Raw genomic sequence first — 27,164 nt, forward strand, 5'->3', positions numbered from 1 at the left:
ACACAGACAGGTACCACAGAGTTGTACAGATACAGTGACTGAGAAAGAGACATGGAGATGCAGAGAGAGAGACAGAGATGCAAAGAGAGAGAAAGAGAGGGACAGAGTTGGACAGATACATTGGCAGAGAGTGAGGAGACGTAGAGATACAGAGAGAGAGAGGTGCCACAGAGTTAGATACTGTGACTGAGAGGCAGAGAGACATAAAGAGAAAGAGATGGTGCAGAGTTGGTCGGATACAGAGAGAGGGAGATATGCAACACAGTCCTGTCAGGCTCTATTTTACAGGCTGTAAAATAGGAGGGAGGGGCCTCTTTACTTTGCTCCCTCCCTTCTTTCCTATGGACCGCTGATCGCTGCACACAGGCAAGAAGACGGGGAGGAGAAATGGGAGGAATGCCATTAATGGTTGGTCAGAAGAAGATGGATGGGAAGGGGTGCCTCTTGCAGTATTTTTCACCCAGCTGCCAGGTCCTGTGACTGGGCATAGTGCTGGGGTCTTTTCCCTGCCATGGCTCAGCTGTCTTAACTTCCTTGTTTGGCCACAGACCCTGTCACTAACCCAGCCCCCTCTTCTCTCACTTTCTTTCTTTCTTTCTTTCTTTCTTTCTTTCTTTCTTTCTTTCTTTCTTTCTTTCTTTCTTTCTTTCTTTCTTTTTCTCTCTCGCTCTGTCTCTCGCTCTCTCTCTCTTCCCCCCTCCACAGGCTCATAGTTTCCTCTCTGAATGTAGTTACCCAGAGTTTCTTTCTTTCTTTCTTTCTTTCTTTCTTTCTTTCTTTCTTTCTTTCTCTCTCTCTCTCTCTCTCTCTCTCTCTCTCTCTCTCTCTCTCTCTCTCTCTCTCTCTCTCTCTCTCTCTCTCTCTCTCCTTCTCTCTCCTTCTCTCTGTCTCTGTCTAGCACCACAGAGCCCCTGCTCATAGTTTCCCCTCTGCAAGTAGACACCCAGAGAGTTTCGCTCTCTCTCTCCCCTCAACCACAGACTGCTAGTTTCCTCTCTCTGAATGCAGTTACCAGAGAGTTCTTCTCACTATCTCTCTCTCACAAACACACAAACAGGCACACACACACACACATACACACACACACACACACACACACACACACACACACACACACACACACACATACAAAAACAAGTGCTGTCAACAAAGCCGGATCTTTAACCGTTGCCCAGCTGACACGACAGGGAGTCAACTAGCTCTCCATCTCCATTTTGATTTCTGGTCCCATTTGTTTTTGAGTTGTTTTTTAAAGGGGAATCAGCACGTTTTGTTTGTCCTCCGGAGAGAGACATGTAAAGAGTTCTCGGACTGTAACAGGCGACTTTCGGAAAGGCGGTCTATGCAATGTGACCACTCTACGGGGGTAAGGCGTTTATTGAACTGCCACTGCTGAATCTCTTTTAGCTTTGATTTGTGCTGTTTTCACCCACCCCCCTAGACTTCCTCTCTCCCCTGTCTGAAACCCTTGCATTCCTAGCTCTAGTAAGAGTCGTAAAAGTGTGCCTGGAATGTAAAAAATCAGTGATTTCATTGCGGGTCTTGCTGTGTTACTTAGAAATCTTACCGGCAGCCGCGGGTCATATCACATTCAAGGCTTTGAACGTTGTCATCCTACTGTTTTCCCTCTTCCTCCTTGGGAATCAAAACACTTGTTTGTTTCTCTGTGTGTATGTGTATTTATCTTGACATATCCCTTTGAAAGCGGCATATCCTATTTTTTGCAAAAGGCTAGAGCATGCTGTCAATTAAAATCAGCATGCAAACACAACGTAAGAGGGAGAAACAACCGTGCATTGTATCTCCACCCTATGCACACACACACAATCAATTTAGCCCACGGGCAAAGCCAGGTCCCCCTGATCTCCCATCACACTGTTGACCTCCTCCTTTTGAACATGTATTGCATTTCTATGAGCGTTCTCTGGCCTTGCCTGCATGATGAGCACTTCAACAATGCGCAAAGTTCTACTGTTATCAGGCAGGTAGCGGGGTCGTTTGGTTTACATGTTCAGAGCTCAGGGCATGCCTTCCCCCTCTGCCTCGCACCCCGTCTCACTCTTTCTCCCATCTCATTATGCCTTTCCCCTCTTTGCCTATATTACAGGGTTTAGTATATAGTGGTCATATAGGATGATGACTATAAATATTAAAACACAGGCGTGCGTCCTATTTGATCAATATCCCCCAGGTTCAAAACCTCTGCAGAACATGTGTGTATGCAAGTTGTGTTCCATATAGTGCATGTATTTTTTTCATTTTCATTTTCATTGAACGGGGTAGGGTGTTAGAATATTAGATGGTGATGACAAAAACGCGCAAGAACAGACTTCCATCCTATGTGATTGATCCCTCGCGGTAAAAAGCTGTAAATGTCAAAAATGCCCAAAACCAAAAAGGAATTTGCCAGTTGAAACAAATCTCCCGAACTCTGGACATATTGTATGTGCCAGATCAGTTGTATTCCCCATATATACATGTTATTTTCTTTCCCTCTCATCCTTGTTTCCGCCCTTATCATGAAGTGGGCAATGTGTTGTAGCGTAACGCTGGGTCATTTGTCCTCTCCCCACGCAGACTCTGACAGGATGTCCACCGGTGGGGGTTCAGAGAGGGCTGGGCGCCAGGGCCGCTGGCGGCGGAAGCAGCATCGCTGGAACGGACCTGACCACTTCCACAATGACAACAGGTTAAATACATGCAACCGGCTTGATACATGCAACAGGCTAGATACATGCAACAGGCTGGTTACATGCAACAAGATGGACACATACAACAGGTTAGATACATGCAACAGGTTAAATACATGCAACAGGATGGACACATACAACAGGTTAATAATAATAATAATAAATGAAATTTATTAGAGCTGTCAAGCGATTAAAATATTTAATCGTGATTAATCGCATTAATGTCATAGTTAACTCACATTAATCGCGATTAATCGCAAATTCGTTTTCTATGCTAAATATCCCTTGATTTCTGTGTCCCATTAATTCTTCTCGTTTTAATTCTCTTATCAACATGGTGAAGTGCATCGGCTTGCCTTGTGCAAATGATTTTTTATTGATAACAACATTGGCATATACTGATCAAAACAGGAAGATACAAAAAAAGAGCCTATAGTGCAATCAAAATCTAAGCAGTCCTTTAGACTGCTTTGAACAAATGTCATTTGAACATAGCAGTCAGGCTACTGCTTCTTTGTTTTGAGCCAAAGAAAATTTTTTTTTTTTATTATTAATTTTTTTTTAATAAAAGATTTGCCTTAATCGCGCGATAAAAAAATTGACGCCGTTAAAATTGGTTTGCGTTAACGCCGTTAATAACGCGTTTAACTGACAGCTCTAAAATGTATATAGCGCTTAATATGGTACTCTAAGACGCTTTAACATGCAACAGGTTAGATACATGCAACAGGTTAGATACATGCAACAGATTAGATACATGCAACAGGTTAAAAACATACAACAGGTTAAAAACATACAACAGGCTTGATACATGCAACAGGCTAGATACATGCAACAGGCTGGTTACATGCAACAAGATGGACACATACAACAGGTTAGATACAAGCAACCGGTTAAATACATGCAACAGGCTGGATACACAAAACAGGTTAAATACATACCACAGGTTAGGTGCATGCAACATGTAGATGTGTACAACATGCAGATATATACAACATGTAGATGCATTTCATACAACAGTTTAGATGCACAAAACATGTTTTATCGGGGGTAGGACGTCAACCATGCTAGAAGTTCTAGACGCCATAGTTGAAGCCGTTCAGCATCCATTACTGTAACAGCAGTCGACTTCTTCTGCCATCAAGGTTTGAATAATAATGAATGCATCGATGAGGTTTTTGCCTAAACCGTTGTGACACAGGGACATGGGCTGGTGAGCTGAGGACATTAGCATAGTGAATGCGTCAGGTTGCCCTGCTGAACAAACTTATTGTTTCATGTCAAGTGTTTATGTGTTTTGCTCTGGCTCACTGGACACCGATATGTGTTGCATTCGGTTGCCATGGTTTTGTACATAAGAATAACAAAACACATATGATGTATGCCTCTTGCACTCCAATTACCAGGGCTAAAGATAATCACTCACTGTTCAGCATTATTGTTAAATCAGGGCCTCCATGTGCTATTGTCGGAGATAATAACATAATTGTTATGTTGCCTTGATGTGAATGGGTCTGTTACCTTGAGCATCAAGCCTTCGGGCACAGCCGTCAGTAAACTATTAAACTGTAGAAGTTTAACATTATGACAAGGCCATTGCCTTGTCATAATGTTGCCTCTTTTCATGTGGAATTATGCAAATGTTATGTAGATATATATTTGAAAACATGACGTCTAGACTACAAGAATTTTCCTATTTTCGTGTGTATGCCTGCCTTGTATGCATGTTGCCGTCTGGATATGAATGTCTTATTTCCAACCTTTGTCTGCATGTCTCTCCGTCTCTCTCTGCCTGTCCGTCCATCTCTCTGTCTGCATTGGTGTCCCTCAGAGGGCCGGTGTTCCAGCACTACGATGGCCCCAGGGCACAAGGCTCCATTAGGGGGCCACCGCAGCCCCAGCAGCCTGCTAGCCGGGAAGACGACCGCACGTTGGGGGCCAACCTCCCCGACGAGCTCACTCTCAAACACATGGCCCAGGACTACAGCTCGCTCAAAAACCAGCTGCTCAAACTCCAGACCATACTGCAGGTGGGACCTGCATGCTCAGTGGTGGATGTAAACATGAGCCACATATATATATATGAACAGATGCACACACGCACGCACACATGCACGGACACACGCTCGCACACACGCACGTATACACAGACACGCACACAAGTTTTTAAATCTTGGTCTCCGGTGTTATTCAAGAACGACATACATGCATGGCTTGAGGTATTTAAATTACGAAGGAGATGGATCAACTGAACAGTAGTTTAGGTTGGATGGTGTGTCTGGTCCCTTGAAAATCACATTATGTTGTTTGACAGTAGGTTACTAATTGGTGAGTGGTAGGATAAAGCACAGTGGATTTTTAGAGCGAAAGGACCATAAAACAGCAGCCACGAAAGCACACAATAATACATGACTCGGATGCGGTTTTCATATATTCTTTCAATTAGATTTAATTGTGTTCGTATAGCTCTTAATCACAGGTACATTCTCGAAGGGCTTAACGGGCCATTTATTTATGAGATTAACCAAGCAAAACATTTTGAATAATTTAGTTAATTATAAATAATGCTATGCATTGGCATTATCATGCAGATAAAGGCTGGCCGTTTCACCTTAAGGGGAGTCCAGGCATCCAGTCGCACTCACGCAATGCGCTAAAACACAGAATTAAGAATTGGAAGGGAGAAAGTGCACACCAAACATGAAGACCACAGCTCATTGAGTGACTACACGAGCCTGCATCGATGAAATCAGAAACATTCACATACTGAACATTACAAGATGATATGGTACTTCTTTATCGATGATTAGAAAAATGAACAAAAAAATACAGGTTAACTAATTGAGTGGAATACAAATCAAACTAGTTCTTGGCATGGCATGTATATGTGTGCATCCTTCAACAGGTTTTCTGCGTCTGCTCTGCCTACATGTGTGTGAGTAAATGTGTGTGTGCGTGAGTGTGTGTGTATGTGTGTGTGTGCGGTTATTTGTGAAACTAGGTCTCTATTTATTTGTCTGATTTCAGTGTGAGGATGCGGACACTCTTCAAGCTGCAGTCGAGGAGGGCGAGGTGAACACTCCAGCCTCACAGGTAAGAGCCAGTGGCTGAGGGAGCGGCCATCATGCTTTTAGTACACCATATATCGCTGTATTCCTGAGTGTATCTGTGTGTGTTTGTGTGCCTGTGCTCACGTCCGTGTCTGGCCTCCAGTTGGAGGATCTGATGCAGGAGGTGCAAGTTCTTCGAGAGGAGCTCAGCGGTCGTGACAAAACCATAGCCCAGCTCACCCTGCGCTGTCATCAGCTACAGCAACAGCAACATCTACAGCAGCAACAGCATCATGTGCAGCAGCAACACATGCAGCAATTAGCGGTGAGTCCCCCCCGAGAGACACTCTATAGCCCTGGCGGGGGAATTTATATTCTCCCAGCTGCAGGTTGCAATCATGGAATAGTTGTTTGTTTTTGTTCTGAATGGGGTCGATGTTCTGTGTCTTTCCAATTTCGACCATATGATAAGGAACGACGGGTAGTTGACTTTCTGACCTGGTCTGGAGCACTATTTTGGAATATTATTTTGGAATATCATTTTAGGGTATTGACTCTGTAATGTTCTTACAAGCTCAATGTGGGCACTTCTCACGTGGTTGCTATCGATACGTTATTTTGCCGGCCTTCATTATATTTTTTCTCGCCTAATGACACTCTTCTCCAGATTTGTAAGTATGTTGGATTCTGCTGCTTGGATTCATGTTTTTAAGGTGCTATTCTGATTTATGTGTGTCTGTGTGGGCGCAGGGTGTGCGTGTGCGGGCGGTGTGCATATGTGTGTCCATGCAATTATAGTATGTGTGAGGTTTAGTAATCCTAACCTTAGAACTCTTTTGCTTTAAGTGAGATCCATCTCATCTCTCACAATCATTAGTGTCTCTGCCTGGCTCTCTAGCTAAGGAATGCAAGCTTATATAATAAGGAAGGCATGGAGAGGGAAGTGGAGAAAGAGGGAAAGAAGTCTTGTGATATTAGCGTGACATTCAAATTCCCGGGGCCTCTAGTAATACCAAATGTCAATGTGTGGAGCGGTTTGTACTGCACTCGCTGATCCGTCCAATTAGAAAGAGAGCCCGCCCGCATTCGGCCGTTGACTTCACCTCCCTGCGATGGTCAGGTTTTAACCAGGTCTCCAGGAAGGGTGTGTGGGAGAATGGGAAAGAAGAAAGAAAAGAAAATGGAAGGAAAATATGTACCATTTTGACACCCGCGGGATCAGACACAACGGTAGAGATGGAGTGAAATGGATTAAAACTGACTTCTTTAAATGGTGCATCAACTTAGCAAAAATCCTGTCTGATCACAGTGGGTATCAGCAAAGTAATGCCAGATGGAAATGTTAGAGCAGGAACTGCTCAGTGGGAAACAAGATCCATATTTGTTTGTGAGGAAAAGTTTGAAAACACCCCAGATCCTTACACAAATGCACACACACACACACACACACACACACACACACACACACACACACACACACACACACACACACATATGTACATGCACACACGCACATGCACAAGAGCACACACTCGCAGTGGTGAAAGTGAGATTGGGTGTTTTGAGAGGGCAAGCAGTCAGGGAAGGAAGAGGGTGATGGAGTGGTGGCGAGCAGTGTGGAGACAGAGGGAGGTGCGGCGATTGACTCAATTGCGGGTAATGGAGTAATGAGAGGATGATGAATGGGCGAGGAGGGATACCCCGGGGGGAAAAGAGAGACAACCAGAGAGAAAAAAGGACAGAGTCGGCTCCTTGACGAGTGCTGAGGAGCGGAAGGAGAGATTGAGAGGAAACGGAGACAGGAACCTTAGAAATGTCTGTGCTGGGAAGAACTGTACTGAACCGTTAGTCCCAGTCAGACCGGAGTCTGTTTACCGTGAGAACCAGCCGTGCATGGTTATGTATCGATGCTTTGAGATACAAAGACAAAATAATACAGTAAGTATGCATAAGTAAATACAGAATTCAATCTCCAGATTGAATGAGATGTAAGTCCCGTCTGGTGTTAAAGCCGTGGGCATCTTATAATAAACCAAATAATCACAATCGCTGAATATGAAGTCCTGGCACGAAACAAAGGTGCCACGGGAATAATGAAAGTAATAATATAGTTGGCTGGAATACTCATCCTATAATGCTCTGAAATGAAGTGATTTGTTTATCATGTACACATATCTTGACGGCAGTTAAAGGCGCTTTGAGCGATGTCGTCACCATTATGTTCCACAGTTAGGTTGTTGAGCAGAAACTCACAAGTTATACTTTCACTGTTCTACGCAATCCCCACACGCTTGCTCTTTAGACTTCACTGAATAAAACAAATGGATACATAAATAAACCTGGCAGCTGTGCATACGGGTGATTAGAGAAATAGTATAGTTTCCTAATAAGCCTCTTATCTAAATAGGTGGAAACAATATATTTAATTTAATTACACTTCAATAGCAGGGACCTTGCATGTCATTATTTAGGACATCAATTAGGTTTAATTAAATGTCTGTCTCGCTCTCTCTCCCTCCCTCCCTCCCTCTCTCTCTCCCCCCCTCCCTCTAGCCTGCGCAGGGGTTGCCGGGCAGGTGCCATTGCCAACACCAGAGGACTCCGTCCAATCTGAGACAGATGGACAGACGACTCAAAGACAAGGCTACACAAACACACCTGAGAACACACAGCCAGGCTGTGAGTCTGCTTTACACACACACACACACACACACACACAAACACTTGAATAACCATTATTTTGTCTCTTTCTGACCTTCTTTTGCATTTTCTCACCCTCTGTCCCCTTTTCTTTCCGCCTCTCGCCTCGGGCGTGAACGCTATTTCATATGTCACGGCATTTCCTTGTGTACGTCTCGCCGTCGTCCTCAGTGTGTTCTGACACACAACATCTGGTCTCAGCCTCACTAGGCCTATTCTTTGTCAGAGCTTTCATTCTCCATCACCCCCCACACCGTTCCTCACTGTTCTGTGTTCCTCAAACGTCATACTTTCATACCATAACGGCTCGCTGAGCGGTGGGGAGGTACAGGAGCAGCGAGGTAGAGAAATTGGAGTGAGACGGAAAAAGGAAAGGCTGTGAAGGAAATTGAGTTATCCATCAACACACTTGTAGGACAGTGTCTTGATGGAACGATTAAGATGGTTTTAGGAGAAGGTGAGACAGAAGCATGAAAAACTTATATGCGTAATGACAGACGATTGAACATTTTCAGCATACGCCTAAAAAAAGTATGTTTTCGATGTATGAAACTATTCTTAAGCACACCATGTCATAATTTCACCACAGATCCAAAAATAGTGCATCACTGCAAATACAAAAATACTGAATTGAGAACTCATAGTGCTCTGGTTTCTCAAGTTGTAATACATAATGAAAATGCAAGACAGATTAGCTCACTGAATAGCACAAGAGTTGGCATATTGTGGGCATCAAACAATTAACAAGATGAAGCACTGCGCTTGAATCAGTACTTTAGTAAATTATACAATTAATCAAGCAGCCTGGCTTCTGCATGGGTGAATGAATCATGATCACGCACAATGAAAAACTGCATTCCCTTTGAACTGTACTTCATCTCCTAACCCTTTCAGTGAGTTAGTTTCAACAGAGCCTTTTCCCCAGAAACATATTTCAAAAAACCTGCTGTGGACAGACACGAGCAACATTTGCAACTTTAAAAGGTTAGCGGCGAATCCCTTCATTCTTACATTCATGACAACGTGACAAGGACGGAGGCAGTCTAAGGGAGAGGTCATGTAAACATAGGAACAATTGATTTATTTCCACTTTCGCACTATTTTGTACTTTTAATAATACCTTTGAATCTGTCTCTGCCTTTTGCCTTTCTGGTTTAGTTGTTTTTGTAAACCTTTTTGCCACAGTTTTTAATGTGTCTTCTTCTCTTTTGTCTGCTGCCTAGAACCCACCTCCTCTGCATATTCCTCCTTCTTTCATCCTAGAGACATCAAAGTCATGCTGTATAACTTCAGCTAGTTCCCTGATATCTGATAGAACCCCCACCCGTCAGCTTGAGGAAATGAATCAGATCATTTATTTTCCATCACTGTCTTCCAAGAACAGTGCAACGATCACGATCAGATCAGCGGCTGCTGTTATCGTCCATATTGGAACTGGTTCCACAAGAATGTTTGCTGTATTCCTGGAGGCTCAAACAATCTGGTCGACGGACCTGTTGCAATGGGTTCCCCTCCTGGTCCCTTTTGCACAACTTCATCTCTCTCCTTTTCTTTCTTTCTTTCCTCCGTTAATTCCCTCTGTATTTAATTCAACTTACTTTCCATCATTCATTATCTGTCTTTCTTTCATTCATTCAATCTCTTTCACTTCTCTGTACTTCTATCCTTCCTTAATTTCTCCTTCTCTCGTTAGTTCTTTAATCTTTATTTTGTTCCAACCCCATCCGCTATATCCTTTAATACGGCAGTAGCGTCACAGTGGACCTAAAGCAGCCCCGCCCCCTCCCCTCCAGATAGTGACTCAAGGCACCTGTCTGAACCATCTTGTACCTCCAGGCATAATATATAATTTCTCTTTCCCAGTTGCACACACACACACACACACACACACACACACACACACACACACACACACACACACACACACACACACACACACACACACACACACACACACATACAGGCTAATAAACACACTCTCCACCATGTACACACCACGGGCCAACTTAATCATCTCAGACAGGTGAGAGCGTAATTGCCAAGGCCAGTGAGATGAGACAATATGGCCATGTATAGAGAGTTATTCAGGGCCTTATCAGCCCAAGGCTCTGTGTAGTCCGTGATTATAGGGCAGTTTGAGACGAGCCAGACAGAAGGGACAGGCTTTCACATACCCAATCAAAACTTTCTTCTTACCTTTGGAGTTTCGTATTTACATCCCCCCCCGCCAACTGAGTGAGGCTGCCCCTTGTGAAGCAAACCACTGCCTGCCACTCAGGCCTTTCAGCGGAGAGAGGCAGAGCGTCATACAGAGACGGGAGAATCAAGCAGGGCTTTGAAAGGAAAAGCTGCTTGCGGATGCCAATAAAACTGCCAGTCACTGTCAGAGCCCCGTAGGAAAGCGAACCTTCTCTCGTTTCTCCATCCACACACATCCGCTCCCGTCCACACGGGCCCCGGCCTCCGCCTCCTATTCCATCGCGGCGCCTCCGCGGCGCCTGTTTGTTATTGGACAGGAAGACGTGGGAGATGCAGGGAAAGGGGGGGGAACTAGGTAACTCATCATATCACACACATGCCGCCCGGTGCCGTCGGGATGCGGCCCTCTTGAAATGGTCTCCGCGGGACCTGCTGGGTTGATGGTTCCTCTCTTTTCTGCTACTTTGTAGCAGCGTGTCTGTCTTATCTTGTGTCCCACTCGTACCTGAATCTATCCCCACTGCTCCCCCTTTGCTCTCTCTCCTGCTTTTCATGTTCTTTTTTATGTTTTTCTCTGTTCTGTCTGTCTCACTCTTCTCTTATCTCTCTCTTTTCTCTCTCTCTCTTTATCTTTATTCTCTGTCTCTGTGTCTTTACTCCCTCTTTCTCCTCTTTGTTATCTCTCTATCCTCTTCCTCTCTCCTCATCCCGGGAGCTCTCCCTCTCCTCTCTCTTTATCTCTCTTCCCCGTCCGTCTCTTTTCTCCCTTTCTCTCCTCTGTTTTCTCTCTCTCCTCATCATGTGATCTCTCTCTCTCTCATCCTACCTGTCTCGACGGGTCTGGTGGGTTACCGTGTTCTGCCTCTTCTACAGTAGATTAAAGATGGCCGGATTTTGGGGTGCAGCTGCCTGCATACGGTAGCTAGTGAGGGGAGGATCTGATGGTGGGCGCTAGTGCTAGGCTGTTAGCCTGTCAGTCAGTCAGTCAGTCAACTCAATACGAAATTAAATCAAAATTGGGAAGAACTGCTGCTTATCCTTGCTCGAGGTAAGGCTGCTTTGCGAAGTGGACAGTTGCGGTAGCTCTAGCCGCATAGCCATGACACGATGAATTAACCGTTGGTTCGTTCTTAGAAGTCGTTATTCGTCAACATGATAGACTAAGGCCACTATCAAACAGAGTGCGTTTTAGCAGCCGGCGGCACGTCTGATAATTGTTTTCAATGAGAGTAAAGTGGTTTTTCCTCACTGCCTTTGCGTGGCCGAGCGCCTCATGTTTATCGGATCTAAGCGCCCTGAACGCCTGGAATGGAAAAAACATAATATTTGTTTTTATCCATTGTCCAATCAGATGAATGAGACAATGTGTGCCCTCCGCCTGTTCAATTTTTTTATGCAGATGTTTAGATGAATGTCGATGGTTAAACAGATGTAAGTGGTTAGGTTGGGAACAGTGATTCGGTGGTTGCCTAGTAACAATAAAAAAAGATGCAGCAGGCTTCTTTTCTTTTTACTGTAGGCTTCAACAGAAAAGGCACTGCGATGCACCTCGTGTCGTTCAGGTTGCAGAACGCCTTGTGTCTGACCGTGGCTGGGGGCGCTTTAAGGTGCTTCCCCCTATAGATCGGTCGACCGAGGAGATTCAGATGTGAGGGTGAACCCCTTCATTATGGTTTGGTAAATAACTGGGATAACCTTTCGGACATTGCTAGTAATTTTTGCTGTTCTCTCAAGCAGCTACGATCAGGATCATTGGGCAGTAAGATAAAGAGCCAAAGATTTAAATGAGTCCCGGGCAGAGTCTTCTGATTGGTTCCCTCGCTTCACGAGAAAGCGTCCTCCTACGTCAGATGTACCCAGCCCTTTACGTGCCTCTAATGGCAATCTTATGTTCAATCGCAACACAGCAGCGATCCGGCAATGTTATTTAGTCTTGAGAAGGCAAATTGCGGGTGCAATTTTCCCTGAATATCAATCTCTGTTCCCATTCATACATGAATCCATGCAGAAAATCCTCCAGAACTTTGCAGGGCAAGACTGCATGTGTGAAAGGGGATTAAGATTACGGTTCCTCTTTCGGCTTACATTCAGGCATACTAAATCGATAATTTTGTCACCGTGATGATACAAATATTGTGTAACCCTTTCTGTATCTCCGTTTATCTGTTCTAAGCTGTTTAGGGGATGGTCTATTTTTGACCAAGGTATGCTTCAAGAAAAAGACAGTCACAGCCTCTGCATACTTTTCTCACATCATGCTCACCAGGGCTTGATGTAATATGTGTGACCGTGCTCATGTGCGTGTGTGTGTGCGTGTGTGTCTGTGTGTATGTGCGTTTGTGAACACATCTGTGGTGGGTGTTAGAAAAGATAGGGAGACTTTTCTGGATGACTAGCTGTCTCTCCCTTTGAATGTTTGGGCCTCTAAGACCCGAGTTATTGAAGCAGATTAACTCACCCGCTATTTTTTTTTATCTACTTTGGACAACCAACTTTTATGAACTACCAACCCTATGGTATCTGAGGTTGTTACGTCTTGGTAAAGGTTGGCAATGTTCTGGGAACACGGTGTGCGTGCTGCATGGCTTTCTCAACATGTGTCATTAACTAATCATCTCTTATGTTGAACGTTCACTTTACACCCATAAATACTTTTCTGAGCATCTGTTTTTGCATCTTCTAATGAGCGTCAACTGTTCATGCATTATGTGTAATTGTGGTCTGTTATACTATGTTGAGTGTATGCTTTTGTGACTGTTTCTCTGCACGCATGCATGTGTGTGTGTGTGTGTGTGCCTGTCAGTGCGCGCGTGTGTGTGTGTGTGTTTGTGTGTATATGTGTCAGTGTCGGTGTATGTTTGTCTGTGTGTGTGTGTTTGTGTGTCAGTGCCTGTGTGTATATGTGTCAGTGCCTGTGTGTGTTTGTACGAGTGTGTGTGTGTCTGTGTGTGTGCCTCAGTGCCTGTGTGTGCGTGGGTAAAGTGTCATGCTCTTGTCATGTGTGTTTTCTCCGTGCAGGGTGCGCTGGCCACCCCCTTGCTGTCTCTGTGGCAGGCGCAGCACCAGGGCTCAGCCCGCACCAGCATGCCCCAGCGTAGACAGAGTGAGTCACTAACACCTCCTCTCGACCTGGAACCCCTCCCTGCCCTCCCCTCTAACCCCGTCCGCTCAGCCCTCCCCTGGTTCTGGAGCTCATCAGGTACTGATGAAGGGGCGATCAGTCTGCCGTTTACACTGTTGTTTCACAACAGGCCGACAGAGATAAAAGAGGTTTTATTAATTCATCTATTCGGAGGATTAGATTACTTTGATGGATTGTTTTCATTGTTAGCAAGCAAGCAATAAGTGTTTTCTGATGTTTCTGTTCTGTGTCTCTGGTGATGTCTATGCTGAAGTTGTTTTGGTTGGTTAATGGGCAATGCTACTGTGACGTACCAGGACACGGGTCGTAGACCCTTATCGTCACTAGTTTGGCTGCTTCTTAACTAGTAGCAGACCAATACTTAGTGTAATGAGGGACACCTGTGCATATCTCCGATGACGCCTCTTTGAATGGTCTGTTGAGAACTGTATTGTAATTTCAACAAAAGTGGGCTCCACTTTATTTTATATCATTGGGTACAACAGATCATCTTCCTTTAAGGGTAGCCATAAAGTTTCCCCTTCAGTAATTAAAAAGGTGTTCTGTAAAACGATGCCAAATCTCCTCTTAAGGCAGGACTTTTATTATAGGTTACGATGTGTTAAAATACAATTAAGGCTATGTATACACACACATTCATTTGATTTATTGCCTATTGTAAAGGTAAAATATTCAGTGCATGACTTTGCTAGGCGTTGTGTTTAAAAGCCTGTAAGTACAATCTACAACAAAGTGAAATATCTCATACTTTTGGTGTTTACTGAAGTTGGACCCAATCGTGTATCATTGAAAAAGACAGGCACTGGTGAAAAAGAAAACCACGCTGAAGTCACAATCGCTGCCCATCACTTCTCGTCCATTCTCAAGGCAATTTCAGAGCGTCTTTAGATTTTTCTGACGAGAGAGAGAGAGAGAGAGAGAGAGAGAGAGAGAGAGAGAGAGAGAGAGAGAGAGAGAGAGAGAGAGAGAGAGAGAGAGAGAGAGAGAGAGAGAGAGAGAGAGAGAGAGAGAGAGAGAGAGAGAGAGAGAGAGAGAGAGAGAGAGAGAGAGAGAGAGAAATACAGCGCTCTGGATGGAGAGATAATAAGAGGAGAATAAGAGTCTCCTGCTGCTCTGCTTTGATCATTCACAACGGGGAGCGCTGCAGAATCAAGTGCATAGGATTGGGATGTTGTGTTCTGGTTCTCTATTGTGTGTGGGAGAGGGTCTCACCCTGTTTTAGTAGTCAGTTTTAAAGAAATTGTACAAAAATATATGAAAAGTAGGACAAGGAAATGGAGGGAACAGGAGGGTAGACGAAAGAAAATGGTGGGAAGGCAGACATTGAAGGGACGTTATTTCCATATAGAACACATCAGTTATACTCACATTCATGGAATGGATAAAACAAACAAAAGAAAATGCCGCATTTTTGTATCAATGCCCCCTCATGCGGCCATCAGCCTCTGACGTCAACACAGCATCCAGAGGCTCTCTCGCTCACCCACGAGCTCACCAGAATGGTATTTTCAGAGATTGAAAATCAAGTTCAGTCCCCTTTTATACTGTTCTCTATGATGAGAAAATAATGTGCTTTTGGACCGCAGCATATTGTCTTTGTTTGTTTTCCTCCACCACAACAAAATACTCCAAACCACGGTGCGAGGCGTGGGCACTCCATGGTTTGGTATTGATTCTGAGTTTCTTGACCAGCAACCACCTGTCTCCTCTGAGTCCCCTGTGTTGCGCCACCTGTGTCCTGGTCTCGTCCCCCACAATATCCCTGCCCCTGCTTTGTACTGCTTCTCCTTTTGTTCCTGGTCTCTCAGTCCCCCCCCCTTTATGTTTTGTCCTTGTAACCCCCCCCATCCCTCCATCCTCCTCCCTCTTGACTTTCGTCTGTCATCGCCCTAGTTCTCACTCTGTCTCTCCGTTCATCCTCTGCCTCCCCATGCATCATGCCTCGCGGCAAGGTGTGGAGCCCCTAGTGCAGTGCTTCACTGACAGAGCGTGGTATAGTAACCCTTTCTCTCACATATACATGCCTCCTATGTTGCTTTGTTTCCGGCCTGGTTTTTGGTTCAACGTGAAGCATGCCGATTTGCATATTATTGTCACGCATTTTGCATGCTTTTGCACCGGGTTTGTGGTCGTGGGGTGTGGGTGTTTATTTCTGTATTGTTGTGTCTTGTGCCGCCACAGATTCAGCCTGCTATTCTCATAGTTTTTTTTATTATTTTTTCACTGAGTTAAACAAACTAAGTTGGTTACTTTCTTCCATCCTTCGCAACACCTTTTGTTCTGCTGTGGTTTTGTGTGTGCCGTGTGTTCAGTTCAACCAACTTAATGTTTTATTCCTGTCATACTACTAAATTAATCATCATGCATGCTTGGATGCATTTCATTGTGTTGCGCCGCTCGTATGCTATTTTAGCCTCGGTGTTTTAACTTTGTGAAAGAATAGTGAGTGAGGTAGTGACGTTTATGAGCACCCGAATGATAATGTGTCCGCTAAACTAAAGCACATTACTTCCACTTTCAGCTATGAGGGTCTGGAGATCCATTCCTACTTACCTTAATTACCCTGATAAATGTAGACCAAACTGCCGTGATACAAATACATTGCCTATCTAAGTGCCTCAATCAGACAAGCTTACTTCCTGCTGGTCTTTTAAAATATTAAGGATAACATCATGTCAATCAACACGGCATGGCGGATTGATAGAAAACGGTTATTGGTTGACCCAGATTTTGTGAATGTACAAGGGAGATTTGGATTGAATCAGCCTCATACTCCCCACTATGGCACAGTGACCCCCCAGCTTGGATGATCCTGTTGGACATTTGTTTCCGACAACCATCTCAAGAGCTTGAAGGCTCATCTCCCCGGCATCAGTTATTCGTCAAACATTCATAGCGGTGATGTGGAATCGATCCTACGGATGTTTTAGGAAGCATTGGTCAGCTAATGAAATGCACTGGATGCTGTAATGGCCGAGTTCTCTCTTGTATACATCATCCAGACAAACATGATAACATTCCCATTATTTTCCAGATAGCCAAACAGGTTTAATTAACTTTTTTTTCTATCTAAATACTTTCATATAGGCAAAACGTTCCAATTTTGCAGATACGTTTGAGCCTATAGTGCTTCAAATGGGTCTCACAAATGTGCCTCATCCCCAAAGCAGTTTTTCTGTGAAAGTGGTTATTAACTTTGTACTGAGAACTGAGAGTAAACAAAAAAACAAAAGCCACTTCTCCAGCATAGTAGCTTATTATTAAAGACCAGAAGAGACAGAATCTGGGGGATGAAACTCTGTACTGTACTGTACTGTACTCTGTACTGTATTAAAAACGGGTCTATCATCTCTGAGGGGATTAATTCCCATCAACACAGCAGGTACTATTAGGATGTGCATGATCTTAAATATAATTCCATCGTCTGTCGAGTTGTAATACATTTAATTGCGGTAAATAGGGTTGAATCTTTTTCTGTAAACACAAATACAGAAGGTTCCACGCCTTTTGTGATCGTTGTTTAATGAACCAGTATCTACAAGAAAACACATTTTCACTCCTATGTCCTCCTCCGATGCAATTCGTTCTCTATCGATCTCCGTGGCGACATATGATCTAATTGCGACGGCAGCTGCAGACCTGATTATTCGTTGTTACTGGTGGCCAGGCAAGAGGAAAACCAGAAAGCAGACATAAAGGCTGGGAGAGAGCACATAGTATGGCAGATGAATACATGTTTCTGTACCTGTACGGGGTATATATCTTTTGTTAATTTGTATATTCCACTGCTGGCACATACAGTGTTACAAACAAATAACAAATTACATCATGTCACACATAAAACACATGAGCCTCTAAAAAGAAATGATGCCAGAGATTACTCTTTATGCAAAAAGATCTAGGGTGCAGTGTGCCAGGCTGCCAGCATGTGGAGCTGTGGCCTTTGAAATTCACTTAGAAACACATGCACACACACACACACACACACACACACACACACACACACACACACACACACACACACACACACACACACACACACACACACACACACACACACACACACACACACACACACACACACACACACACACACACACACTTAAGGTGAATGCTAGTAGGAGACATAATCAAATACATTGCCTTAATCTCCAAGCATGCACCACTTAGGTTTTAGCCCATTACTGTTTCATTTATGTGTGTGTATATATTTTCACATCATGTGTGTGGCGCTATAGTTTTCTGAAATATAAAAAGTGAAAAATAAAACAAATACTTACTCAAAAGAGGTACAGACCAAGGTCTGACCTAGCTTGAAGCATCATTCTCAGAGCACTCTGATTTTCATTTGTGTGATTCAAGAGATCAACAACAATAATCTAAGATTTCAACAAGTTGGTAGCAAGAAATAATCTGGACAGATCTGTAGTCGATGCTCATGTTATCATCCAATCCCATCCTATCACTGATATATTCAACAAAGAAAAAATTCTGGCCAGCCCGTAGCTCTCTCATTGTTCACACAGGTAAACACTGTTATTGACCGTTTAGTCAGAGCACTACATTTTGATATTGAGATCATGACGATAAAGGGTTATTGCCTTTCTTTTACTAATGAGGTGATATGATTGGAGGGGATGCACAGTATGCCAAGGAAGTTTGAGAGGAAGACCACATAATATGGAGCCTGGTTAACCCATCCAGATATTCACCAGTCTGCCATGGACTAGGCAGCAATTGATTGTGTTTAATTAAATTCTTAATAAAAATTCCTCTTGTTCTCTTCAAAAAACGAATCCACGCCCCTAAAAGAAGCCTTCCTTGCAAATTTCTGTATATCTTTTTAACATCATTATTTTGTCATTCTTAGATTAAAAAACTTTTTGGATCGCTATAATGGATGTATTTACACTTTACTTGGGCATCAAAGTATTTTTTTGTAGATTACAACGCTGGGCTCCTTTTTTATATATCTTTGAGAGAAAGTGATAAGGATCTGCACAGAGAAACAGAATGTGAATGTGAGATCAAGATGGTCTCACTAGACTACATAACCAGGATTCCTTGAAAACAAGACTAAAGAAACTTAAATATAGATGATATTTTGAATATCAGTTTCCTGAACTTGAAACCTTTGGAGGAACTAAGTGCATTTCCACAGCAGGAACCACATTCAGTTGGGCACATGGCTTGCAGCACTGAACACTTCTGATCGGTGGAAGACTCACAGCAGTTAATTTCAGCCAACATCTGCAGCCGCAAACCTGCAGGTTTTTGTTTACTTTAAACTGCAGTAGGTTCAATCAAACACAGAACTCTTATTGCATCCATAGTGGATCTACATTCATGTAATTATCACTTTCTGTTATGTGTTGATTATTCTCTAAATACAAAGGGTATATTGACGGAAGTACGGAGCATTTGCTTGTATCACCGTCTTTGTCACTGCCGTGAATCCTATTGGAAAATGTAAATCCACGCCTTAACTTACATGATGCACAAAACGATGCAGCATAATGATGCAGTTTTGTTTGTCTGTTTTTTTCTCTCAGTCTTTCTCTTTTTCCATGTACACATTTGTTATATGTCCGATATAAGAGGACCTTCATTTGCCTAACCTTCGCAGGTCCTTGCACTGCGTTGGAAACACAGACAACGAAACAGGCGTCGTGGAGATATACATTTAGTAAATTGTTATTACATCTTGACAATGAATCATTCCTATTGGCCGGTTGTGATCCCTTCACCACTTCATTTTCTTCATGTCTGCTTTGGTGCACCTCTCTGAGGACGATACTGACATGGCTGCAACAAGATAAAACTTCTATCCTAGCCCTGCAGACAACGGACCATCTGCGGGTTTTAGAGGTACCTTTGGGCGCCCATCTAAAGGCAGTAATCACCGCCCGACTGGTGGACCTGAACCCCGGGCCTCAAACACCCCGTCAGCCTCCTTATCTCTCTGCCCGCGTGGTGTTCACTGTGGAATTGGCTTACTCTATCCCCCAAACTTCACCCATACCCTTCAATCACCACCCATTCCCTTCGAACTCCATCCACACCCTCCAAACTCCACCCATCCCCTTCAAACTCCACCCATTACCCCCAAATTCCACCCGTACCCTCCAAACTCCTTCCATACTCTTCAAACTCCACCCATACCCATCAAACTCCACCCATACCCTCCAAACTCCGCTCATACACCTGAAACTCCTGCAGGGGCCATACGGCCACCATAAAAAGGGATTATACCAGTCAATGCAGAAATAGTGAATAAATAATCAAAGATCAAAATGATTCTAAATCTATGTTAATGTATTCATTCCGAAGGCTGTTATCTTATTCTTATATGCCATGAAAAGCTCAATGCCTTCCATAGGGTCTACAAAATCTTCAGTTTATTTTATTAATGAAATAGGCAAGGTCTAAACCTTTTGTGCCCTTTTCTTGTTCACCCTCCTTTATGCACTCTCCTCACTTTAATGCGTCTCTAGACATTCGGCAGGTGCATAAAAGAGTTACGTGTCTGTATTTGTTATATACAAATATATATATTCCTTCTTCCGGCTCCCTCCTTTCAGTCTCCAGTACCTCAGCCTTCCAGCCCCTGCCTCAGCCAGCCCCTCCCCCTGGAAAGACCAGCAAAACCTCCAACCGCGGCCCCCAGTGAGTCCCGGGAGCAGGAGGAGGAAGCGGGGAGCATCAGAGGGAGGGAAACCGCCTCCGACTCCCCCCTGGCGGGCCATCGAGCGACCCCCGACGAAGATGAGCTGAGCCTCCTCTTCAGCACGCGCCTCCATCTCCTCGACGACTCATACTCCGGCACTCCGCGGGGGGGCGGCGGCGGCGGAGGAGGAGGAGGAAGCCCCCCCCGTTCGGCAGCTCCATCTGGCCCGGAGCAGAGGCCCCCCACCGAGACTCTGGCAGGCTCCGACACCCGGGGGCCCGTTTCATCTCCCTTCTCCTCCCTCTGTTTCCCCTCCTCCCCCTCCTCCGCCTGCCCCCGCATGCTGCAGCCCCCCCGGCTCCACAGGCGCGTGTCGGTGCCGGCGCTGCCGCCGGGGCCCGCCGGCGGGTCGGCCACGCCTAAGCCGGCCGGTTCCCTGCGGCCTCCGGGGGGCCTCCGGGGGGCCAGGCAGCTCCCGCCCCCGACCAGGGGCCTGCCCTGTTTCGACGCCAGGCTCCCATCTGAAGTACAGAGCGCGGAGCCGGCCTCCCTGCCGAAGCCCCCGGCGACAGTGTGGCTTCTGAGGGGCCCGCGGTGCGACCAGGGCGCTCTGCAGCCCGAGCTGGCCCCGGGGCAGCTCAGGTACCCTGGGGCCGCAAAGTTGCTTCCTAATTCCAGCCTCAAATGCCTCCCCAGGCCGAAGGTGCACTATGGTGCTCACCAGACTTAACACACTCGAACGCCGTTTGCCCTCTTCTCATCCCAATTCATTCAGCCCCATCCAAACGTCCTCAGGAGTGGCTCTGTGCACGACGCGGGTGAGGCACTCTGTGACAACTCGTGCATATATATATTTATATATATTTGTGTTATTGTGTGTTTCCTGGCAGTGTGGTAGTGGACTGCTCTTGTATTATGAGCTCCCTGAATGTGTGTGTGTCGAGGTGTCACTTAAAACAATCCTCATGTTACTTGGCTCCATCTGTATTAAACCAACCGGCTCATTTAACAAGGGATCGAAGTGGTGGAAAATGTCTGCTGTGATTATCTTTAAACCGACACACGGCAGGGAGGATTCAAACCCCCCAGCATGACCGCCAAAGGGGTCATATTTATTGCTTTTTTGCTTTATTGCTTTCCACAAGTTTGTGTGTTGGGGTGTGGGTATGCATGTGTATGTGTGTGGGTGGGTGTGTGGATGTGTTCACCTTGGGGTCCAACCACGGTTCAAACCATAGGTTAAGGTTAAGCTCTCACAGGATCAAGCGCCGTTGACCCGGAGCCCTCACAGCACACGGTACAGACAGGGCCGCTCAGAACAGCCTTCATAGTGCACAGCGGTGCGCTATGCCCACGGGGGAAGGTGGAAACAAAAGCAGAACATTAAGAGCCATGGGAAAATGAGGAGGGGGGCGGGGGGGGGACTCTGAAGTGCTGAGTCATAAAAGCTCCCAGGACCTTTTTCATACAAATAGAACGTCTGCGTGTGTGTGTCTGTGTGTCTGTGTGTTGGCGGACGACAACAAAAACATCCCCCCTGTGTTGGTGAGTGTGAGAGAGCTCCAGGGACAGGGAGGTGAGCGAGAGAGGCCGAGGAGCAGATGTGGACGGTTCACCCTTGCTTTAACCCCCACTCCCACGCCTCGGTTCGGCGGCGGGCTTCAGTCGCCTTCGGTCTCCGGGGCCGCGGTGAACCTGTGCGGCCGCTCGGCGGGCCGGCTCTGCATGGGGACACACCGGCGCTCTGAGTGGTGGAATGCGTCTCAAGCGGGCGGGTCATCGCGTTGGAATCGGCCGGGTCACGGTTATTTATATCAATGCGAAGAGTATTGGGTCTGGTGCAGCCAGTACTTGTGTTTTCCCATATGGTGGTCATGTACTATTTAGATGAGGGGGAGCTTCTGTGTAGATGCATTGCCAGACAATATTTAAACAAGCAAATAGCACATTCTTCAACACCAATTCTTTCACCAACATACATTCATGGTGTTGGCGTGGCGCCAAGCACCGAGACACGGTGTGTGTATATGTGTGCTAGTGTGTATGTGTGCATGTGTGGTGTGCTGTGCTGTGCTGTGGTTAGGGCTTAGCTGCCGCATGAGAAAGTGGGAGAGCGATCAATCAGTGCACCATTGATCTGTCCATCCCCTGTAGCCCAACTAGATGGCCACATCTATCACATCACTGGTAGAGGAGCCAAGAGTGTGTGTGCAAGTGTGTGCGTACGTGTTTGTGTGTGAGCGTGTGTCTGTGGCAGACGAGACTAATAAAGTTGGTTTCCCCATCCAGGGTCCACGTTGTCGGGGCCAGTAGCAAACAGCCAGCTTAGCTGGAGCGCAGGAAAACACCTGCAACCATTTCAGCACGGTTTCATTTATCACTGAGGAGGTTTGATGGTAAATATTGATAAATATACGGATCAGGGGCCAATTACTGTACTGTCAACAAAGTACAAAATGTGATTGCTACTTTTTTTGGTTGGAGTACAGCTAATGATATCTGTATCTGCCCTCCCGCTGAGTAATTTAGGCTTCATTGTGTGCAAATGGTTCACATCCTTAATTAAATAACTGCAGACATGATGGGAAGGGAGCGATATGTATAGTCAATTAGTTTAGCATTTTCCCTCGCAGTCTCCAAACTCTTATGTGTTCATCAATATTTACTATCTAATTTCATGCTAATTAGGGCCTTGTTTACTGGCTACAAAATCACAATAAACGGTTTGCCCACAATGCTTTCCGAACGGACGGGGAAAGGAAAAGCGTGCGCGGAAGTGGCGGCGGCCGTGTGGACGATGAGAGATAATGGGCGAGGGCAGGGAGGAGAATCACGGAGGGAAGAGAAGGGCGGCGGCAAAGAAAGGTGCTTGTTTTGTCGTTTTTGCATCATATTTTGTTAAGAAAACAAACTGAAAAAAGCGATGTGAGAGCCAGAGGCAGGCCGAGCGAATACATATTGGTTTGTTTTGTGTGCGGCGCGGTCCAGCGAATCCCCCCAACCTCTCAGCTGTGTCATTCACTGCTTACTGATGCCAAACAGGAAATCAATGTAGCCTGTTGTGTGTGCGTGTGTTGTCTCCAGACACAACTGGGCAGCAAGGCCTTTCTTCTAGGGGGCGTGTGTGCGTGTGTGTGAGTGTGTGTGTGTCTTTGCATGAGGGGAAGTGTGTTATCCACAGGCCAAAAGTGAAGCGAAGCAAAGCAATGCCAGGTGAGGAAGGCAGTAGCGCTCTCATTCCCCCTCTGCTGCTGTTTTTCTATCTCTGAATCAATGTGTGCCTGCGTTTATACCGTCAAGCCAATCAGTCTCTCTGCAGCCGTACCCAAAACAAGAAGCCGTCACCTGGAGACGGTACAATCAATCACAGTGCAGGAGTCTCCACACATCTCCTCGTCAGAGACCTAATAGCAGACTAACAGAAGACAATAATGTGTAATTGCAAAATGAGAAATGAAACCGGAAAAGGCTTAATTGTCTTTTGCTAGGATGTCGTTTTCATATTTTCTTTAAAGAACAGCATTTTCTTAAATTATAGTGTGTTTCTTTTCTTTGATGCAACCCGGAGGTTTGAATAAAGGTAGCTTTAACAAAAAAAAAAAATGAAATGAATAGGTATACATCCAAATCCTTTTCCTGCCATAACTGAATAACTGCCTTGACTATATGCAATTGGTTTATACTGTAGCTCAACTGACTGACTACAATGTTGAGTGTTGATGTTAATGATCTGGTGTCCATTGTTACGATGCAGAACCTTAACGTACAGTCTGCTGTCATCTCCCCTCAGTTACTTGTGCAATATTGTTGATAAACAACAGTAAAGGAGGTCAAGATGGACAACATAAGATGCTATATGTATTAATCACCTATTATGCAATAGAAAAAAGAAATGAGTAATATTTGATATTGAATGTGGAGGTAACGCACTTTAAACTACATGGATTGCTAATGCTAAAAGAACACTTAACTGAGTGAAATGCTACTTAGTATGTTTCGTTTTTTTCTTTATTTTCTTTATATTATTTATCCACCGCCGGCCCGTTGTGGACCTTTATTTATTTAAGAAAATAAATAAACCAACTAAACACGGAAAAAAAGTCTTGTTTTGGCCCGTCAGCGATTTGCTTTGTTAACAACAGCAGAACTTAAACAGAGACACTAAAGGGTGGAGGCTTTTGTCCACATCAGAGCCCCAGACACGAGCAGAGTGCAACGGTGCACTGCTATGCATCACAGCGCCCCACAGGGCAGCATGAGCTCAGCCGGGAGGGCCGGCCGCACCACAGCACATCCCACACCACCACAGACAACAGGTGTTACCAATCAGGAAATCAGCAGACAATTAAACAATGTCTCCGCTAAGCTGGAGTGGGGAGCATCAATGTGTTGTTGTAGTACTGCTTGCTTGATGGGGAAAATGGCAGATTATATCATATTAGTTCATCTTTTGGGGATTTTACAACTTAGTTGTTTTTGATATGAAGTCTGCTGTTGGTTTCTCTGTAGATCCTTCCTATAAATTCAATTAAAAATAGTGTATAGCCTATAACTTTTTAAATTATAATATTTTGTTAATACATGTATGCTCCTCAAAATAAGCCTTTGGAACATTACCATATTAATGCCACACATTTTGTGCTTGGATTTAGGAATTCACGAGTATATATCGGAAGAACAAGATGAAGACAGTCAGCGTTAGATGTTCAATAGCCTATACCAGAAATAACATGGAGTGAAGGGTTATTTCACATCATTAAGAGGCAGAGGATGAAATGCATGCGGCCATTAAGTGATTTGACTATTAGCGTTTAGCAAGATAAAATAAAAATAAAAACTTGATTTATGTAAAGGCACCGACAATGACCTTATATAATAATATAAGTACATGTAAAGCTGCACCTAAGCAAAGTGGGTCGTTTATTATTTTTGCTTTCAGTACAAATCTTGTTGTCGTTGTCCGGGGGAAAAATCATTATGCCGTAGACGTTGCCCTTCAATCAGTGTAATTTTCTCTGAAAACTGAAATAAGTGAGTATGTATGGATTGAAAATGCAGCAAATTGTTTTCTTAAAAAAGGACATAAGCCAGTCACTGCAAAATAAAGAGTTTCTTTCGCTTTCCTGCAGGGCCTCATAGTAATACTGCGACATTTCCATCGATTTACAGTCAAGCCTGTTATCAATTCAAAACCTGCAGTCAACAGAGCAAAATGACAACAAAAAAAAGAAACACATTTAAAATTGAGTAAACACAGCAATGGGGGAGAATCTACATAAACCTTTAAGTGACAGGTACATCCGCAGGATTAGCAGCAGTTGGACTAGGAAATGGAGTTTGCATTGATAATCCGTCAAGGCTGAGGCCAAGCAGATGTGCGGTCTAAGCAGGGTCAGGCAGGGTGCTGCCATCAGCGCAGTCACTACAAGGAAAGTCCAGGCTGATGCACAACACGCACTCACTCACACACACTCACTCACACTCACACTCACACCCATTACACATACACATACACATACAAATACACTCACCACCTCTAGCACATACAAAAACTCACTGACAGGCACTCTCTCTCTCACACACACACACACACACACACACACACACACACACACACACACTAACACACTTAAAGAGACTTGGATACATGTGTGAGAGTGGGTGGTGCATGCATACACAAACACCTGCACATGGATGCATGAAAGCACCCATGCAAATGGACACATACAGACAGACAGACAGACAGACAGACAGGACACTACCTCAGCCAGTAGAGCAGAGGATGCTATGGTAGATGGATCAGATAGTCAGGTAAAGTGACTTTTAAACACCCACTATTCCACTAACGCCTCATGCCCACTGCACCGTCAGTCAAAGGACTGGGAAGGCATGGCTGACGGATGGGGGAGGTTTCCAGGGTCGTCAGAGCCTGAGTAGTGTCACAGTGCTTCAATTTGCATACGTGATCTGATTGGATGACGGATCCGTCGCTGCCGAAAAGGTTGAAACATTTTCAACTTTTTGGTAGTGGGCACGTGGCGTAACGCCTCGTGCCCACTACCTCCATCCGTTGACTGATCCCCATTGACTTTGAATGGGGACGGACGCGCAATGCATTGTGGATCCGTCCGCTGAAGCCTCCGTCAAAAAGTTGAAAAATTTCCAACTTTTTCGGCAGCGACGCTTCGTGCCCACTGCACCGTCAGTCAACGGACGTGGGAAGGCGTGGCTGACGGATGGGGGAGTAGTCTTTGCAGAGGCATCCGTCAGCCAATCAAATCGCTTCGCCGGGTTCTTCCCGCTTCTTCCTGCTTGTTGCGATGCAAGATGACCCGCTTTCCCGCTTTCCAGTATCGTCAGAGCCCGAGTCGCGTCACAGTGCTTAAATTTGCATACGCGATCTGATTGGATGACGAAAAAGTTGAAAAATGTTCAACTTTTTGACGGAGCCGAAGGCTCCAACGGAACGGACGGATCCACAATGCATTGCGCGTCCGTCCCCATTCAAAGTCAATGGGGATCAGTCAACGGACGGATGTAGTGGGCACGAGGCGTTAGTCATCCATCAACGCAGCACAAATGAACTTTAAAGATGATTTTAGGGGAAAAAACATCTTTATAAAAGTTTGTCATCTCAACCAGTTTTATATATGTCATGCTTATTTTGGTTAGGGGCCCAAACAGAACTCTATGAGGCATTGAATGAGGCAACAGGA

General features: G+C 45.0%; 1 protein-coding gene across 5 annotated transcripts in view; it reads left to right on the forward strand.

Annotated features, from left to right (window-relative positions):
* The window catches only part of ccser2a (coiled-coil serine-rich protein 2a), a 55,649-nt gene extending 30,059 nt beyond the window's left edge, over nucleotides 1-25,590 (forward strand). For 3 of the 5 annotated variants that reach the window (XM_060072451.1, XM_060072453.1, XM_060072452.1), the window contains exons 5-10: nucleotides 2,578-2,689; nucleotides 4,522-4,741; nucleotides 5,718-5,783; nucleotides 5,904-6,065; nucleotides 8,294-8,419; nucleotides 20,363-25,590. In XM_060072451.1, coding sequence (XP_059928434.1) covers nucleotides 2,578-2,689; nucleotides 4,522-4,741; nucleotides 5,718-5,783; nucleotides 5,904-6,065; nucleotides 8,294-8,419; nucleotides 20,363-21,178 — 1,502 coding nt within the window. In that variant the 3' untranslated portion in view covers nucleotides 21,179-25,590. Of the gene's footprint in view, nucleotides 1-2,577; nucleotides 2,690-4,521; nucleotides 4,742-5,717; nucleotides 5,784-5,903; nucleotides 6,066-8,293; nucleotides 8,420-13,657; nucleotides 13,743-20,362 lie in introns of all 5 variants that reach the window. The other 2 variants (XM_060072455.1, XM_060072454.1) reach the window with 2 other exon arrangements.
* The last annotated feature ends 1,574 nt before the right edge of the window (nucleotides 25,591-27,164 follow it).

The sequence above is a fragment of the Gadus macrocephalus genome, chromosome 15, assembly GCF_031168955.1.
Source record: "Gadus macrocephalus chromosome 15, ASM3116895v1".
Classification (NCBI taxonomy): domain Eukaryota; kingdom Metazoa; phylum Chordata; class Actinopteri; order Gadiformes; family Gadidae; genus Gadus; species Gadus macrocephalus.